This window comes from Chelonia mydas, chromosome 4 (genome assembly GCF_015237465.2).
Source record: "Chelonia mydas isolate rCheMyd1 chromosome 4, rCheMyd1.pri.v2, whole genome shotgun sequence".
Classification (NCBI taxonomy): domain Eukaryota; kingdom Metazoa; phylum Chordata; order Testudines; family Cheloniidae; genus Chelonia; species Chelonia mydas.
The window spans coordinates 11,997,887-12,017,241 of record NC_057852.1 but is presented as its reverse complement, the minus strand read 5'-3'; the positions used below and the strand labels follow the sequence as shown (position 1 = coordinate 12,017,241).

Here is a 19,355-nt window from a genome sequence, read left to right as displayed (position 1 = left end):
CTCTAGCCACTTAAACCTTAGTGGCAATAAAACTTTTCATCTTGCTGTGATGGGGTCAGAAGGGAAAACTAATGGGGTATATCTACACAGCATCTGAATTAATGGGAGTGAGCCCCCCCATCATGGGCCAGTTAGACTTTGGCTAGTATTCTAAAAATGTCTGTACAGACAGTACTTCAAGTGCAGCTTGGGCTGGAGCTCTTCCTCTGAAGCCCTAGGGAAGGAGATGAATTTCAGAGCCCAAAACTGTCTGAACCCTGACTACCTAAGTGTAGCAACCCATGATGGGACACTTACTCCCACTAGCTCAAATGCTGTGTAGACCCACATCCATGGAGTTTGGGGAATTGGGGTGGGGGGGAGAATCTGACTTTACACTATTCAAGTATCTTCCACCACTTTAATGAAACATTGTTAAGACTTGTACTGTCAGGCCTGGCTATTGCTTATGGCCAGTTTCTCTGGACAGCCTCTGAGATAACAGGTAATGATTAAAAGACTAACTTATTACACATGTGCCCTAACAAGGTGCTCTGCTAAGTTAGTCCTCTAGAGCTAAAAAGAGATGAAACCACTAAAATAACTCCACCTGAAATGGAAGTGTCCAGACACTGAAGGGGACAACTCCATGTGGTGAATTTCCATAAACCAGCCTAGAAGGCCATAGTCATAGTTGTTCTCCATAGTCAAACTCTGGCTCTTACTCCATGTAGTAGGAATATGGAAGTAAGTTTAGTCCTCAGACAGCTGAGGTGCATCTCCATACCCCACTCCATAATTATGGACCACAACTTTCTTCTGAAGCAGACAAAGTCAGTCCTGATGAACCACGCTTGCCATCTGCTGTATCTGTATCCAGGTTAGCCCACATCCTAAGCAATCTACTCATTAATCTGAAATAAGAGTTGAACTTCTGACAGCCTGCTTTTCACAGCAATCCATTGTAATATCACACTGATCTAGCCTAGGAGTAAGCAGCAGGAGTACACAATTGGGAATGTTTCATGCACATCTTGCTAAATCAGAGTAGTGAAAACAAATTTTAATACTTTAGTTGAAAGCTCCCTGATGCATCAGGACTCCAAATACAAACTTCCACAGAGCCTTGGCATAGCCTCAGACAGGAAAATAGCTAGCATCAGAAACTAAAGTTCTTATCAACTTTAGTTCTGTCCAAGGAGTCTGTCAGACAACCTCTCTGGTGAATGTGTGGCAACAATTACCTCTTACAAGATGCTCTGCTACTGCCCTCACTTGCAACATATCTTCTTACAGCCCACTGCCCAGAAGGCATGATCCAGTGCGATGAGGGGAAATGCATCCTGGAATCTCTAATGTGCAACAAGGCAGAAGACTGTCTAGATGGGACTGACGAACGCAGTACTTGTGGTAATGTAACAGCTCGCTACGTCTTTATGGTCTATGAGCAGTTCTACAGCAGAAAGTGTCAGAAGTGTAACATCCTGTGAGGAAGCCTCTGAACACAACTTCACATGTCAAGGCTTGTTCCCTTTTTTATGCAGGCAAAAATTGCTCTCTGAGCAATGGAGGCTGCATGGAGACATGTACTGACACCAGCTGGGGCGTGAGGTGTTCTTGTGGCGCTGGATGGGAGCTCCAGGCTGATGGACAGAACTGCACTGGTAGGGCACAGCTGTTTGACAATCTCCTGAAGGGGCATGAGGGGAGTCTCCAAAAGCTACTTGAGAGCATGCTCTCGTCAACCAGAGCAATCTGCTTTGTAGATGTTGGGGCAGGGAGCTCTTTCCTTTCCCCATAGTGGGGAGTCCATGGCTGGTGGGACTCCAGTTGACCAGTAGTGAGTGTTTCCAGGGTTATATGTAGTCTGGCCTCTGCAGGCAGCCAGTCATGGTCTGATACAGCCTTGGCTAAAAGCCATGACTCTTAACTCTGGCAGAGGCTCATGCTTTAAGATCCAGAGGTTCTAGGTTTCTTACCCATCCAGGGGTATTAGTGTTAATACACTATACTGGCCTTTACGAAGGTTTGTCTTCACCTTAAGAGTTCTTGAGGCATGCCCAGGCAAGGATTCAGTCTAGGAGAAGAGGGGAGAAACACAGCAGCCTACAAATCTTGTGCCTCTTGGAAAGGGCACAAGACACAATATGGTCACTAGTGCACCAGAGGACCATATTGCCCATGAAGATGGGACCTGACTGGGGTTAAATTCCTGTAGTATTTCACTGCTGGCTGATATGACTGTATCTGCTGCTGTGGGCATGCTGGCTTGCTGCTGTGGGGAAACATCTTGTCTGGCCACACCACAAACTTGCACACGTGGTGGTGGTAGGCGTTTTCCACCACTTGGAATGTAAGAGCAGGTACTGGAAAGTTCTCTGCTTGGAGAGCAGCTTGGAACTGAGAGTTTTTCCTCAGACCTGAATTCCACAAACACTGTGGTAGCACTTGTTCCTAGTCAGCTTCTCTAATGGGCAACATGTACAGACTGGCCTAGAAAGTTTACCTGAGTTACTGGCTGGTCAGTTTCCTAACCTAGTGACATTCTCCCCTTACAGATGTGGATGAATGTTCCCTTGTGTATAGTCCCTGTAGCCAGCTGTGTAAGAACACACTTGGTTCTTTTACCTGTGACTGTGTAAAAGGGTACCAGCTCCACTCCGGCACCATCTGTGAAGTTGCTGGTAAGTAACACCTGATGACCACAGGTGGTGGGACTGGGCTCCTCCTATTGCCAGTTGAAAGTCAGGCTAACACATGAAAAGTGTTTAGCTTTCCTACTGCTAGGAAGACTGCAGCAATGATTCTACTGCTTGGCTTGCCATAATTGGTAACCCAGCTGATATTGCAAGTGGCAGCTATACCAAACTTACCTGGCTGACCCCTCCCCAAGGTTATGGGGACTGGCAACTTGAGCATAATTCCTGTCCCTTCATAAACATGTCCATAAACTTGACTCTCCCAGCAAACCCTGTTTAGAGTGTGCACGTTCCCCTTCTCTGGGGGACAGACTGAAACTGGCCACCAGTCCTGAACAGGCCTTGGTATTAGCCTGACCGCCCAGAGTGGGGAGACCCCAGCTAGATGGGGGGTAAGTCTTGAACTAGAGGGGGCCCATCAGTATGTAGACAAGGTCTCTGAGATCCTGGAAGGGCTGAGCACTGAAAAGCAGGCCTGGGCACAGCTGCCACTGTTAATAGCAGTGCATGATGCTGTGTACAGAATCCAAGCAAGCCTCTGCCTGGTTTAGCAATGGAGAACAGTTCTAAGTCCTCCTATCAAGTAAGATGAGAAGGCCTCTAGCTCTAATGCCAGAGGGGTTAAACTAATGTGTGTGCATTAGATTAGCAATATCTGGCTCCTAGAACCAGATGCTAATCCTGGTAATGGTGTCTAGAAAAACCTTCTGCAATCAAGGGAATGCCATGTAACCTGCTCTGACCTCCCCCATGCACCTTCGGTGCAACAAGTGCCAGTTACCTGCAGCAATTCATCCAGAGGCAGCTGCATCCCAGTGAGGCTTGAATAAAAAGAGATCCTAGCAGCACTACATGTGGCCATGCAGAAGGCCCACTCCCACTAAGATTGGTGGGTACAGGCAGCCAACTCATGGCAAGACTGCTCTGGAGTAGATCACTTCCAGTTACACGAGAACTGACCCCACTGCAAGGTGCAGCTGCGAGCACCAGTGCGCCATTGCATCTAGAAGTCTAGTAGCAGGCTCTACAAATCACCAGCTCAGGCAGCTGCTCCAGCCCTTGGTATCCCCATACACATTGCTGCATTTTGGGGAGTGGGAGACTCTTTACTAGGGCTGCCAGACAGTACAAGGGGTACTGATCTTACCAGGAAGATCCCCTCCTAGCCCCCAGGAGCAGCACATTAAGGCATTGTCCTAGCTGGGATCCCCTCTCCTGCATAAGTGGTGCTGCCCTGTAGCCTCTGACTGCAGCTACTACTCACCCCTGTCCGTTCTCTGGCCTTTCTCCAGCTAGCTACCAGACTGCCTCTGGCTGCTCCTGCTCAGTCTGAGCCTGCTTCTCTGAACTCTAGGCTGTCCCCACCATTGGTGTACTGGGGGCTGACAGAGCATCCCAGCTCCATGTTGGAATGGGCAGCACAGGACTCCCTCCACAGGCCTGCCTTTCCCTCCAGCTTAGCAGGGGTGGAGGGAAGGTGGTCATGAGCCTGCTGGCTCAGTAACAAGCATATAACCTCTATTTTCATTGTAGACAATGCTACGCAAATCTTGCTAGCAACTGGCCCTGACCTTGTTCTTCTCGATGTGAGAACCCGTACCCATCAGAGCCTCATCTCCACAAATGCCACACCTGGAGCAATTGCTTATGATCTGCTGAGGGAAGCTTATTACTGGGTGGATGAAGGCAAAAGTCTGCATATCTATATGCCTGGGAAGGGCAACATGTTACTCTACCCAGGTAAATGCCCCTGCAATAAGGCACTCTGTTATGGGCTTCAAGGTTGAATAGATCACAGTACCACTTTCTCTCTGAGGCTAGAACACAGTAAATACTCTCCTTTGCCCTGAGAGCTGAAGGTAGCAATGAGCCTTGATGTCTGTGTACAGTGCTTCACCCAGCAGGAGGGCTGGGAAAGTCTCAACAGGTCACAGCTCTGTCTATAGAGGGCAGCTTCATCACATCTGTCCTACAAGTCTGATGTGCACAACAGAACTTGGCTTTGAGTACAAGATGCCTCATCCCAAAACACAGCTAGTCAGTAACAATGGGGTGGCCTCTTCTAGCAGGGACCATACTGTCCTGTGCTGCCCTTAGTCATGTACAAACAAGCCTCATCCCTCCCCTGCATCTAATGCAAAGGAACTTTCCTCTGGGGCACTGATTTCATGGGGTTAGTAGCTGCCTCTGTGCCCCAGAGGATTAGTGAGCAGGGACTTCATAGCTAATAATCCTTTGTCTCTTAGATGTCCGTGGTGTAAACAGCATATCTGTAGACTGGTTCACAGGGCAGCTGTACTGGGCCAGCAGCCACCCCCAGACAATCTGTGCTGGTCTAAGTGATGGCCGGGGATACATAAAGGTGCTAGAGAAGAACTTGGTACCTGAGCAGCTGACTGTGTATCCAGCAAAAAGGTGAGAACCAGATGTGGGCAAGAACCACTCTAAAGCAGTCTGGATTGGCCTGCTTTAACCTCTAAGCTTCCATCTTGGGTGCTTTAGTCTTCCTCTAAGACTGTTAGAAACCATGAGTGCACAACTCACTAGAAGTCCCACTACTAGCTAGTAAGAGCACTGGTGAGCACTTGTTCACATCATACTGGTGCTTACAGCTGTTCTGTTGGCATGAAGCAGTGTCAAGGGCACCTGGAATGTGTTGAGCCATCTCCTTGATAAGGGAACAAGCCTAGAGCTCTGGGATATCCATCTACCTGCATGGCTCTCACCCTAGAGCAGCCTGAGTATGCATCATGATTACCTCTGCAAGCAAATATCAGCTAGCAAGCCAGAACACAATACTTAGCATTGTCCTGTAACCTTCCTCGCAGGTACATGTACTGGGTGAATCACGGTGAGAAGGGCAGGACCATGATCGAGGCAGCAGGAATGGATGGCTCTGACAGACAAGTGCTTGCTGTTGTCCCCATGGAAGAACCTTTGGGACTGACTCTGGATTCCATAACTGGCAGACTGTACTGGATCAGCGGGTATAAGGAGGTACAGGGAGATCTCTAGCTCCTGTTTCCAATAACTGATTGGACCAGCTTCATAAATAGCTGGCTGTCCCAAGGAGTTCAACCCTGGCAGGTCACTAAAATACTGCTGACTTCTGGGCCTTGCTTTCTCTGGGGAAAGGAGCCTGAAGATCAGTTACTACTTGATGATGAAATTTCTAAACCTTGTTTTAAGCCACTCTGCCAGGGTGTGACATTCCCCAGGGTGCTATCGGGATTGCAGGGTCCCTTTCAGCTCTCCTGCCTGGGATGCCTTTTACACTGCTTGGCTGGTGAGCCGCAACCCCTCCAGTGTCTGATCACACAGCCTTCAGCATGCAAATGTACTCCTAGCCAAATAAGCGCTCTGACAAGTCACTCACAAATTACATACAGGGTGACACCGACATATCCCCAGTCCCAGCCTGGCTTCCCTGAAATGTGCCCTTGTGCTGGTCAGGACCCTGGACAGTGCATGCTCCAGTCAGTCCAACCGTGGGTGGTGCGGCACCAGACTTGCCAGCCCCAGTGGAGATTCTTAAACCCTTTTTAAACACACTGGTTTCAATATCATCTGTTGCTCCAGTTCAACTTGTTTTGAAGTGATTGCAAGTGTAAATCCAGATTGATTACTAACACAGCAAGCTAATCATAATTTATGGAAGGGACCTTGAGAGGTCATCTAGCCCTGCCAGGAGGGCAGGGGACAGGACTAAAGTATCATCTAGACCATCCCTGACAGTGTTTGGAGGTTTTTAAGAGCAGGTTAGACAATGATGGAGGCTGTGGAATCTTGCTAGGCAATCTTATTCCAGCACTTAACCCAAGGGTGGCCAACTTGCACAGAGAAGGAGGCAGAACTTACCAATGTACATTGCCAAAGAGCCACAGTAATACGTCAGCTCCCCCTGGCTCCCAGCACCTCCTGCCCACCAGCAGCCCTGCTGATCACCTCCCGCTCCCTCCCTGCACCTCCCAGTCAGCTGTTTCCAGATGTTCCTCCCCCCTGAGCCTCCTGCACAAGGGCACAGCAGGCTCAGGGGAAGGGGTGGAGTGGGGGCAGGGCCTGCGGCACAGCCAGGGCGTGAGCAGTGAGCACCCCAGCATATTGGGAAGTTGGCACCTGTAGCTCTAGCCCCAGAGTCTGGCTATACAAGGAGCCGATATTAACCTCTGAAGAGCCCCATGTGGCTCTGGAGCCACAGGTTGGTCACCCCGGCTTAACCACTCTGACACAAAGGTCTCTCCCCCGCCCCTCCAATGCCCAACCTAAAGCTCCCTTGCTGCAATTTAAGCCCATTGCTTCTCCTATCCTCAAAGGTTAAGGAGAATATTTTTCCTCCCTCCCTCCTCCTTGTAACAACCTTTTATGTACTTTGAAAACTGTCATGTCCCTTCTCGGTCACTTTTTTTTCTAGACCTTTAATCCTTGTGTTGCTCTTTGGATTGTCTCCATTTTCCCTGAAATGTGGTGCCCAGAACTGGACACCTCACTCCAGATAAGGCCCAATCAGCACAGAGCAGAATTACTGCTCGTGTCTTGCTTACAACACTCCTGCTAATACAGCCCCAATGATGTTCATGGTTTTTTTGCAACAGTGTTACACTGACTCATATTTAGCTTGTGACCCACTATGACCCCCAGATCCCTTTCTGCAGTACTGCCTAGGAAGGAGTCCTTTCCCATTTCGTATGTATGCAACTGATTGTTCCTTCCTAAGTGGAGTACTTTACATTTGTCCTATTGAATTTCATGCAATTTATTTTAGACTGTTTCTCCAGTTTATCCAGATCCCTAAATGAACTTAAAAGCAAAATGTCTCAGGCTGCCTCCCTTTCCAGCCTAGATGGCTACTCCCTTTGCTCAGTTCTGAGTCACTGCTCTCATGAGCAGAGATGGAAGGAGACACTTTGATTGCACTGCTCTTCCCCTTTAAGTCCAGTTGTGCTGGAAACATCCTTGCTGAGTCATGGTGACAGTACCATGTGGACACAAGGTTTGAGAATGTTCCTGCAATGTAAATTTCTTCCCCCTACTGGTGAATGGACCATTAAGTAGGTAATGGCTCCTTAGCACCTTGCTGGCATGCGAGCGTGCCTCTGCCAAAATGGTGTGTGGGCATTACCCAGAATTACAGTATTTCAGTAACAATCCTATAGCAAATTTTCATAACTTTACATGCAGTTAGACACTTCCACAGGATCAGCAGATTGGGGTTTTGAATGATACATTTTGTACAAAGTGTGCCTTGTGAAGTATCCTAACCATATACAAATGGAGAACATAGGGGTGAAGCAGCATGAGCCTTCCTATTAAATAGGAGTACCTGGGATCAGGCATGCAAGGCTAGTTTAAACTGTCTACTAAAAGACCTCTGCAGTAAAGGGGTGGTTAAGGGCAAGAAAGATCACTCCACCTTCCCTTCTACATTATACAGACACCATTCTAACTCGTATAGCTCTGAAGGCCTTGTACTCTCAGGGCCATCCTTCCCTGTACGCAGCTGCATGGGGCACCAAATTTCCTGGTGACCTGCATTCTGCTCCAGCTCTTCCCCAGGGCCCCAGCCCTGCCCCCACTCCCCTGAGCTCTGCAGCAGGGCTGGGGCTGCACTCACCAGCAGTGGGAAGTGCAGCAATCCAGCCACAGCTGCGCTGCTGGTAAGTGCTGGGGGGGTGGTTCCCCCAGCTCCCCCCACAGAGGCCTGGGGCCCCACACTGCCCCAGGGGGCTGCATAGGGCCCCAGAACAGCTAGGGATGGCCCTGTGTACTCTGCTCTACAAACAGCTTCTCTTCCAAGGTAACTAGCTCACTGGACACCTGCAAACTCTCCCAGCAAGAGACCAGCTGTGATCATGTCTCTGCAGGATTGCTAGATCTCGCATGAACTAGAGCAGCCTGCAGACCTGAGGTTCAAAACTTCTGGGCAAAACTAAACTGTCCATGGAGCTTGCTACAAACACTAGTGAAAAGAGATGCCACAACTTCCTCCTGTTCAGACAATATAAATGTGCTTTATAGAGTAACAATTGCATCACTGAATACTGCTCATCCTGGAGAGCTGTTGTGGTACCCCATTACTGACTCCTCAATCCACCTGTCTTTTTCAGTCCATAGAAACCATAAAAGTGGATGGCAGTGGGCGATATTCCTTTCCAGAGATCTTACTGAAAGATCAGGACCCTTTGGGACTCATGGTGTTTGAGAACTGGTTCTTCTGGGCAGACCAAGAAAAACTCCTCTCTGCTTCCCGCAGCTCACCAGGGGAGACAGTGGTGCTGGTGAACACCTCCATCTCTGCATTCACCGTGCTGCATGAACTCAAACAGCCTCCAAGTAAGTTTGAGCAGACTGCTTTCCCCCACAACTCTGTGGGGGGGGGGGGGGGGTGGAATCCAGCTATGCTGCAGTAACTTGGTCACGATGCTGCTAACTTCACCAATTCTACAGCAATGCAGAGCCTGGCACCTAGTACCCATCATGGTAACCTGCTGAGTGGCAAACAGCACTACTTCAATTCAGCTCACTGCTCTGCTAACAGAGTAGCTCCCATATGGTGACTCTCAGTGCAGGAAGTTACTGAGAGCTTTAACTAGTCACTCCAGTCCTGTTGCTCCCCTGTTAATGGAAAGGGTTCCTTTCCCCAAAGGATCAACTAGGCATTGGGCAGCTTCAGATGAGGTATGAAGACCGTTCTGATCTGACTACTCAGTAAGTCACTGGTCTGTCAATGACACCAAAGCCTTCTGGTGGGGTGGGGCTTACAGGGCATGGGAAGGCCATGCCTGTGCAGGGGGCCTCCCTGGCCTGAATAGGGATACCACAAGTGCTCTGTGCAGGGCCTTCTCCTAGCTCCTGGCAAAGAAGGCAGGTCATGGACATGGGCAGACTCTGCTATACCTATTCTGACTCCTGGTGGGAGTTGTACTTGCTGCAGGTGGGGCCCCAAGGGATCCGCTGTAAAGCCTCCCATGAGGCCCTGGAGCAGCCTCTGAGCTGCTCCAAACTTGCACAGACACAACAAGGGAAACCCACTTTGAGCCCCTTTGCACCCCATCCATGCCCCAAGAGCAAGAATGGGGCCCACCTGAGAACTGGCCATCCTCCTGTCAAGTTTTGAAGATTTGAACTGGTGTCTGAAGTTCTTACTAGGCCAAGGTGGCTAGGAGGTCTGCATGCTTCAGCAGTGCAGCTGAGAAGGCAGCGGGGTTTGGCTGGCTGTAGCTGACAGCCTGAGTGGCCCAGAAGAAACATTCATGGGCTTCTGGGCTGGCCAGTGAAGCACTGCTCCAAGACCAGCTGTCAGTAGCTGGAGCAAGAAGGTCCCAAGACCTCTCTAGTAGGTTTCTCCTATCATAGGAGTCCAGAGAATAATCCACAGCCAGTGACTCTAGGCAAATCTCTCAATCTTAATATTGTCAGTAATCTAATACCAACTACCTTGCTCTCTAGGGAACACAACTGCATGTGCTCCAGGACTGTGTAGTCACATCTGCCTGTTGTCACCTGTCCATCCAAAGGGCTATAAGTGTGCTTGTCCAGAAGGTACTCACCTTCTGCCTTCTGGCAAGTGTGCAGGTAGGCTTGTGGCTCTAAACATGGAAGTTGTCTTATAAATTTTTTTAACTCAGCAGCTGCCTTGGGAGGCCATCAGACTAGCAATGCACTACCTGCATGGTGTCACCCACAGGACCCAGCTCTCCCATCCCAACACTGGCCACCACCTGGCCAGTCAGTGCTCCAAGCTGAGTGGCCTAGTCAGGCACAGTATGACTGGCCTGAGTGCCACTGACCTCTCTAAAGGGGAGAGGATGCTCCAGCATGGGGTGAAGGGCATGAACCTCTGAGAGGGAGCTGTAGGGCACAGAGCTCTTACATCTGACCCCTCTGGCAACTCCCCCAGCTGCTGCCAAGGGACTGGGTAGTAGCAATAACTAGGATGGTGTTGGATCATCCATGTCAAGCTAGGAGACTAGAGCCATGTCTCCAGGTTGTGATCTGGCTAGGATCCATGCCTGGCCACCTGGAGTATAAGCTGCTGTGACCACCCCACATGGACCACTTAAACTTAAACTCCTCTGGCAACTGAGGCTAATACAGAATAGTGCTGTGCACTCAAGTGCAATACTCCTAGAGGAGCTCCTGCTGCATTGGCTAGCTTATGGCTTTCAGCTGAAGTCTTTGCCCTAGATAGCTTGGAACTCCCCCCAACACCTCACCCAGCTGCAGTTGGCAAGGGCGGGGGGTCCCCTGTGCTTTAGAAGGGAGCATTCTTCAGGAGATCATCTTGGTTCCAAAGAAACCAAACCTGATCCATCTCTAAGAGGGGCTGAGTTTCATCACCCTGCTCAAGAGACTGCAGATAGCTTGTATCTGGATGGGTTAGGATATTCAGCTTTTTAAGATCTAATAGGCTAGCATCCTTTCACTCATGCATGACAATCTAACCCTGGCACTAACCTGTTCCCCAGAGCTGACCTTCCTGTATTCAACTGACAAAATGATCCACTCCCTACAAGTGGACCCAAAGGGTTCGGCTCTAAAGAGCACCCTGGTGCTGGAGTGGCCACATAGCATCCACCTGCAGGATGTCGACTGGAAAAGACACTTCCTCTACTGGACAGATGATGAAGGGGACCTGATGCGCTTCACTAGGTACCAACGAAGGAAAGAAGCCATCCGAACCGGGCTGCCAGGTGAGATGCTGAATCTGAGAACATGCACTCTACAAATCATACAACAAACCAGACCAATGTCCCATGCCTAACTACCTTCAGTTTCTGGCTTTTAACAGAATATTCCTGTGGCTTTTTAGCCATTCCTTTCTACCAATTCACCCAAACCTTGGAAGTGCCAAACCCCCTGGACCTGGCTTCTCCACTGCAGGAGAGATGGCCTCTCAACTGCCATCTCCTTCTGGCAAGGGGAAACCAGGCCCTGACTTTAGGGGGCCAATACAGAACCTTGTTCCCCCTCCCACTGCTTGAGGGGAAGAGGAGGCGGCCTGGGTGAAGCAAGACTAGTCTATGTGGCTGGGGCTGCAGAGAGTCTAAATGTGCCTCTGAGTTGCTGGTCACTGAAGTGGTGGTTCTTCCTGCAGTTTGCTCAGCTGCTGTTGATTTACTGTCCGGCGACATCTATTGGCTGACATGTGACAGAACTGACATCCGAGTTACCCGATTCATTGGCATGGCAACCAGTGTGCTCTACCATTCCAAGAGCATCATCACACACCAGTTTCTAGACTGGCAGAGAGCAACCCTCTATTGGCTTGAGAATGGGAAACCCCTCCAGCAGATGAACCTGGCTGGAGGTGATGTGCATGATGCCTGGAATGAAACCTGGTCAGGAGACATTGAAATCGCTCTGGACACAAAGTCCTTCAGCATCCTCTGGAGTTCAAAAGACCTGGGTAAGAGCTGAATGGTTAGACTAGTGGTCTAAAAATGGTATTGGAACTGACGTAGCAAGGCTGGTGGCTTAGACTCATGATCTTGACCCTTAACAGTGAACATTTACCAAGGGGCTCAGCTCTGTAGTGGGGGAGGAAACACAGTAAGATTCCTAAACTGTTTCACCTTATCAGCAACATTGGCTCAAAGATCACTAGCAGTAAGCACTGTGCTGGCACCCCAATGGCTAGCCCAGGCCAGTAAGTGCCACTGTTCTACAGAAGCTTGCAAGGGTAGCATTGGTTTGTCTAGACGCCCTGAGGTTTGCAGCTGGAGACATGCTGCACGAGGCAAAGACCTTATCTAGATCTGCAGGCAGCAGCACAGAGGGTCTGGGGTGTTACCTAAAGAGCCCTCTTCCCTAAGATCTAATGAAGGACAAGCTTTGATTCCCGCCAGCTATGCTGGATAGGTGAAGTCCCCTAATGCTACAAGGTTTTTTTTTCTGCCATCTGCCCCCTGCAAAATGGCTAGGACTGTCTTAGGAAGCCATTGGCTGCTAATGAAGAAAGTTTGAGAACTTGATCCACTGGCAGATGAGTCCTCTAAATATCAGCTGAAGGCTCAAACCCACTCCATGACCATTCCATGCCCAGGACATGGGGATATCTTTCTTCAATCCCATTAGCTGTGCAGGGTTGCTTGGTAGATAAAATATCAGGACACCATAGCCTACAAAAAGACATCTTGCAGCCTCATGTATAAGGAACTTGCTAGTTTGCCTTCCCTGAATCCCAAGGGGCACTCAATCCACCTCCACTGTCTCCCGGTAGCTAAACATTTAGCGCTCCATTCCTTAAGCAGTAGGAAGGAAGCAACAGTTATGGAGCAGCACCTACTGGACTGCTGGCAACCACTAAACATACCAAGCAAATGGCTTTAAAACAATACATGGGGTCCCTTGGGTGCACATGCCTGACAGGCACTAGCCTAATGGGCAGCCTCCTATGTACAAGAACAGTCTAGCACTGATCTGTCATACAGGCCTGCAGGTTCTGAGCCTTGCCAAGCATCAAAAAGATACTCTGAAGACCAGCTGGATGTATGGGATAGCCGCTGCCTATGAACCCTACCTGGTGTCTGTCAACAAGACCTCTCTCCTGCTGTGGGACAGAAGAACAATGGAGCCTGTTACCATTGTGGAAGAAGCCAATATACAGAAAGTAGTACCATTCTTGGCCATGCCGCTGGAGACAGGTAAGCTTTTTGCATGGCTCCTGGAATGAATGGATCCAACTAGCCTGTACCTGCTGCATTACTGGCTGTGGCTACTGCTGGCAGAGCAGTCCCAGATCCTCAAGCAGAACTTTCCAGCACTGAAGCATCTTAGCTGCTGAAAGCTGGCTGGGTATTGAGCGGGGTGGGGGGTTTTCCCTGGGATCTGTCTGATCCTCTGCTACCAGAGCAGCCCTTGTAAGATCACTCTTGCTGGCATAACTTGGAGAAGCTTTAAGTGACAGCTGGAGAACCAGGGTAACTGGGAGCCATCGGCAATCCATGTCTCGCACAAAGGCTAGAGACCTGGCTCTAGCCAAGCACTGACTTCCTGGGAAGCTGAGGAAATAACTTTTTGCTGCTTGTGAAAGCAGACTAAACACCTGGTCTTCCTGTCAGACTAGCTCCCTGCTCCACTTGGTGCCTTAACAGCATGGTCTGGTACAGGAAACAGTCCCCTCCTGACTCAGTGTTAGTCATCCAGGCTCTTGCTAGTTAAATCTGAGCCTGATAATGTGGTGTAAAAGTACCATGACTAGAGCATCCGGTACCTGGGCTCCAGATCCACCTGGTTAGGAGTGCCACTGCCCCTCACTCAAACACTATGGGCCGGTCTCTGCCTTAGAGCCTAGCACGCTGGAGTGCTGTAGGTCCACTTAGTGCACAGCAAGCTGGGGCCTGTCTATACTGCAGACCCTGCTGCAGTGCCCTTCACCTGCTGCTGCCATACAGCTACGCTTGGCTCTTCTGAGTCAGCAGATGGAGCATGTGCCTCTTTCAAGCAGCATGGCATGGTGGGTGAGGTTCCCTGGACCGAACAGTCTTACAGGGCTGAGAGGCTCAAGTCCTTCATACCAACTCTTGTGGCCCACAAGAGCAGACAGTTCTGGGGGGTGGTATTTGGTCTGCAGGGGAAACAAAGCGCAGCATGGTTCCCTTGCTGTGCTGGGTCCCAGCTAACCTGAAGACTCTCTCTAGTTCCAGAGCCAGTGACTCTTCCACAGCCCGCAGCCAGAACCACAGGTCTGCCAGTGGTTATGGAGACAACAGCAATGCCACCTCTGTCTTGTCCCCGCACCTGGATACCTTGCAGAGATGGGTCAGAGTGCATTGCCCACGAGTACCTGTGTGATGGGGAGAGAGACTGTAAGGATGGCTCTGATGAAGAAGACTGTTCTCAGTTGTGTGACACTCCAGGTACACCGTTTGCATGGGCTCAAACATAGCAGCATCACTAACCATTGAGTGGCAGGGAAAGGACAAGGTGGTGTCCATTAGCCACAACCTCTGCTTATTCCATGTTAAAGACTTGGAGCTGTGTGCAGCACCAACAGACCCCAGGCATCAGCAGGTAGGATCAACCCTGGGACCTCTGGAGCTTGGTGCATGAGCTAAAAGCCAGCTGGCTCTTAGCTAAGGCTGTAGAGCAGACTCATTTAATCTCTCGCTAAGTGGTCTCTGTGCCACTAGATGGGACAGAACCCCACACCCAGGACAGGTGGGTTACATCTAAACATGGGCTGCTCTCTGCCACAGGAAGGCCAAGCTCCCATCAGAGGCACAAATGAAACAAGACCAGACTTGCCCCATGACTTCCTTGCCTATTAGCCTAAAATCAGTTTCCTACTTCATGTCAGACAGTCAAGGAAAACCTTGGTCAAAACACTGATACTCCTGCACTAGTTAGTAACAAACTTACAGAAAGGGGCTCTGAAGTCCCCCATCTGATTTTAGACCTGCAGACTTGGCCTGAGCTCTGAAATAGAGCTGGTTTTGTCTTGGTCACAAGTGATTGCATGATCAGTGAGGGCATACTGTTGTCTTTAGTGACACTTTAACCTCCCCTGAGCACTGCATCCCCTTCCAAAAAGAGCTGTGGACTTCAGTAACACTAAAGTGTGCAGTATTGTAGCCCTGCTGGTCCCAGGATACTAGAGGGGTGGGGTGAGGCTTTGTCTTTCACCGGACCAACTTCACTCCAGCACTAAAGGGAACAGACATCCTGCTCACCACATGTGGCAGAGCAGGTGAGAGTTGACCATGCTCTCCATCTTTCTAGGGATGCAAGTCTCTTCCATGACCAAGTCTCTGCCTGCCTGATTCCTTACACAGGAAGGCAGTCCTCTAGAGAGAAATGCCTAGTGGTTATAATTCACCCCCCCAAAAAAAACTGTATCTGGAACTTGTGGGAAGCAACCTTCAGCTTTGTCACAGCTACCTGCATCACTTGGTCCATATGCAAGTGAGGTTAGGTGCCCTGCTCATCATGCAGAATCCTTCAGTGCATAGCAAAGCACTAGCCATTGCAGTCATACTGAGTGATAGGGAGCCTACGTGCATGGTTGGCTAATGCTGTGCCCTCCCTCCAGGAGCCTTTAAGTGTCTGAGTGGGAACAAGTGTATTGAGGAGAAACATCACTGTGATGGCGTGCAGCAATGTCCAGATGGCTCAGATGAGCTCAGCTGCTGGAAGCCAACCCAAGACTGTGCTCTACGCTGCGACAACAACATGCGCTGCATCCCAGAGAGCTGGCTATGCGATGGCAACCCAGACTGCCTTGACGAAGCAGATGAGCAGGGCTGCGGTAAGACCAGCAGAGATGCATTTGGTTTTCCTTGGCTCACGACATAATAGGTAATTCCCTTACAGCAGGTACTGCAGAGGAGGATTAGGGCTGGTTTGTACCTCTGAGCAGCATGTTACAGGAATACACCATCTAGAAAAGTATAGAACCCCCCATGGTCCCTTTACCATGTATGGCACATCTCTAAAGTGAGCCAAGACAATGGTGTCTGAGATTCTGTCTCTTGGGTCTCCACTACCAAACAGGGCTTCTTCTCAAAGCAGCCAGTCTGGGTGCTGGGAACAGGGTTCACCCCCACCCCTCAGTCTTCAGCTGGAGTGGAGTATGTAGCTGCTTCCATGCAGAACATGGCATTAGTACTCAGGCTGTCCTAATAGCAGTAGTCTTCAATTAGCCTTCTAGGCTGCTCCACCATGGGCTTCCCTAAACTTAATTCCTGTTACGTAGCTGATGTCTCTGCCTATTCTAGTATACTCTGAAAGTACTAGTGCATCCTCTGTATATACTCTGGGGAAGCCAGCTCAGCTAGACTAAACTACTCTGGTTTGCAGTTCATGAAGAGTGCAGCAAATCCGAATTCCGGTGCAAGAGTGGCCAATGCATCTCTTACTCCATGCGCTGTGATGGGGACAATGACTGCAAGGACCGCTCTGATGAGGAGGACTGTGCAGTCCCCAAGCCACTGCTGTGCCACCTGGGGGAAGTGAAGTGCCCCAGAAGTGGGGAGTGTGTGCTGAAGGACTGGCTCTGTGACGAGGATATAGACTGCAAGGATGGAACGGATGAGCAGGTATTGGAAATAAAGGCTACTACATAACTTACCAGGGGCTTGGATGGGGAATGCAAACTTCTAGCACTGCATGCTCCCAGTACTGGGGTCTTCTCCTTTGAGTTCAGACCTGCTGATAGACTAGCTGCCAATAACCTCACTTAAGGGATGAGGGAGATCTGAGAGGTTGAACGTTTTCTTCTAAAGCAGTTTGTCCTGGTCCTTAAAGCACTGAAGGATGAGCTGAATAAGTTATAACTCAGAGCATCAGACATACTAAAGTAGAGCATGACCTTCTGTAATCCAGTATCTGGGGCTGATGTTTTTGCCCAAAGCATGAGATTGGGTGGGGGGGAGGCAGGGGACTTTCTTCATAGCCTAAAACCCTGGCAAAATCTAGCAAGAAATGGCTCATCTTCTGCCAGATGTTGCAGAAGAACACTCTGACCCTTTACTATCACTTTCTCTAAACAGTGAGCAAGCTTAAATAAGGCCTCCAAAAAAAGCCCTGCTAACTGCTGCCCTAGGTGCTAATGTTCCTGGTTTTTTTAGGAATTCTCTTCCCAGAGACCATAAGCTCCTAATTCAGTCCTCTGAAAAGTCCTTAAGCTAGGACTCTTGGCCCTTAATGTGTGGGGATGCCCCTGTGGGAGGGAGGGGTGGAAAAGGCATCTGGGGAACCACCCCTATCCTGGCATGGTTAAGATATGATACACTCCAGACCAGCAAGGGTTACAAAGCTATGACTGTCACTTCCCCCTAGCCTAGGGGGCCTCTACAGAACACTGTGATTAATCTGCAGGACTGTGAGCGTGAGAAACTCCAGTGCAGCACAATGCAGTGGTCCTGCAGAAGTGGAGACCAGTGTGTTCCAGATGTCTGGCGCTGTGATGGGGAGCAAGACTGCAGAGATAGCAGTGATGAAACTGGATGTAAGGCAGCTTTTAAAACTTCTACACTGGAAGAGACACTACCACCAGAGCTGTTGCTTTGATAGATGCTCTTTAGACTTGGAGAGCTTCAATGTCTGGGTCTTAGCTCACTTATCTTGTGAGACTTCTGGCTGTATTTAAGTACTGATATGTTCCCCCTTCCTCTACCTGCCTTGCCTGTTACAGCAGGGACCAATCCAAAGGACAATAGGAAAGTTCATTAAAATTCAAGTGAAAACAACCAGAAACACTACAGCCTTGAACTAGAGTACAAAATTAACAAGATTTGGCTTTCAAAACTACTTGATCTCCAACACCAGGCCAAATTGGTATCCTCACCTCAGGGTCTCATGTTCCCCTCAGTCTCATCTGTGACTACAGGCAGCAGAGTTTGGCCCATGACTAAATGGAGAGTATTTCTAGGGTTTTAACACTTCAGACACTTAAACATTAGACCAGTAGTACATCTACAAATTGATGTAACATATACCAGGTACTGGCAAACAATGTACTACTCTGTAGGCCTCTAACTACTGAGCCATTTAATCCATTTTTAAGATAGATGACAAGTTTTAAGCCTCCATTTAACCTAAGCTCTTGTGATGTGCTCCTCAGTGTAGTATTGGGCAGTGAGCTCTGTGCATCCACACACCCCATCTGTCCTATGGTGGTGGCCAATAAAAACCCATGTCTCAACAGGTGAGCTGAAGAAGTGCCAGAGTCATGAATTCCAGTGTGGGACTCATGAATGTCTCAACTACACCCTGGTCTGTAATGGCAAGAAGGACTGTACAGATGGGTCGGATGAAGGTGGAAAGTGTCTGTCTCCATGTGAGAAACCCTGTTCTCAGATCTGCTACCAGTCACCTGATGGACCTGTGAGTAAAGGGAACTCTAAGGAACTCCTATTGCCTAGTTTTGGTACAGGGAGCCTTCAGCAGGGTCTGAACAAACTAACCCTCCTTGGCTCCCGCATTAGCAGGAGGGGGATGGGAGACCTAATCTTGGTGGTCATTCTCCAGCAAGCCCACATCTCTCTCACTGAGTGTGGCTGCAGCCAGTCTGTTTTGTATCATCCTTCTGGTTGGCCATGCCTTGACACCATCACCTGACATTCTCCTCCCCATGAGCAGAATGCCTTGCCTCTCCAAGTACTGAATCACCTAGATGTCCATGTAACCGTATTGCCAGGAGTCAGTGTCCAGCCCAGGCTAAACATGCATTTGAAAGTCAAAGGCCACACTGGGACTTGGGTATTTCTGTTCTTGTTATACCAGCAAGCCCCAGTGTGGGGAACCCCCAGCAGGTGTAGCTGGCAAATCTGGCTCCTGCACCTTGTTGGGCAGGGAGGCTGGCCAGAGTGCACTGTGCTCCAGACCCCAGCTGGCCTCAATGCACCCACTTGGCAGTGGCTCCACTTGCCCACCCAGGGCTGGGGCAAAGAGTGGGGATCTGACAGTAGCTGGCTCTCAGAGGCACCATTCTCTGCTAGGCACTCCCACTCAGCACCAGCTGAACTCCTACCTTGCTTTCCCTCAGGCTCCCAAGGGGGGAAGCAGGGAACGCTGCTGCTCCTCCTCTCATGCAGGAGGTGAGGGAAGGCAGCCACTCCAGCACTGCTGCAGCATATTCCCTCCTTTCCCCAGTGATGGGGCTGGTCCAAGCACCTCATTAGTGTTCTTGGCCCTAACATCCATTAGGCCCCTGTCTGTGGATCCTACTGTAGGCTC

The 19,355-nt window shown here is 49.8% G+C and overlaps 1 protein-coding gene across 2 annotated transcripts in view; it reads left to right on the top strand.

Moving 5' to 3' along the window:
- The window catches only part of LOC119566015 (prolow-density lipoprotein receptor-related protein 1-like), a 37,378-nt gene that overhangs the window by 5,443 nt on the left and 12,580 nt on the right, over window positions 1-19,355 (top strand). For both annotated transcript variants that reach the window (XM_043544526.1, XM_043544525.1), the window contains exons 5-20: window positions 1,276-1,389; window positions 1,524-1,643; window positions 2,538-2,663; window positions 4,212-4,418; window positions 4,925-5,093; window positions 5,507-5,675; window positions 8,783-9,008; window positions 10,125-10,250; window positions 11,144-11,368; window positions 11,773-12,084; window positions 13,109-13,321; window positions 14,318-14,536; window positions 15,709-15,924; window positions 16,476-16,714; window positions 17,496-17,625; window positions 18,325-18,503. In XM_043544526.1, coding sequence (XP_043400461.1) covers window positions 1,276-1,389; window positions 1,524-1,643; window positions 2,538-2,663; window positions 4,212-4,418; window positions 4,925-5,093; window positions 5,507-5,675; window positions 8,783-9,008; window positions 10,125-10,250; window positions 11,144-11,368; window positions 11,773-12,084; window positions 13,109-13,321; window positions 14,318-14,536; window positions 15,709-15,924; window positions 16,476-16,714; window positions 17,496-17,625; window positions 18,325-18,503 — 2,990 coding nt within the window. The remainder of the gene's footprint in view (window positions 1-1,275; window positions 1,390-1,523; window positions 1,644-2,537; window positions 2,664-4,211; window positions 4,419-4,924; window positions 5,094-5,506; window positions 5,676-8,782; window positions 9,009-10,124; window positions 10,251-11,143; window positions 11,369-11,772; window positions 12,085-13,108; window positions 13,322-14,317; window positions 14,537-15,708; window positions 15,925-16,475; window positions 16,715-17,495; window positions 17,626-18,324; window positions 18,504-19,355) is intronic.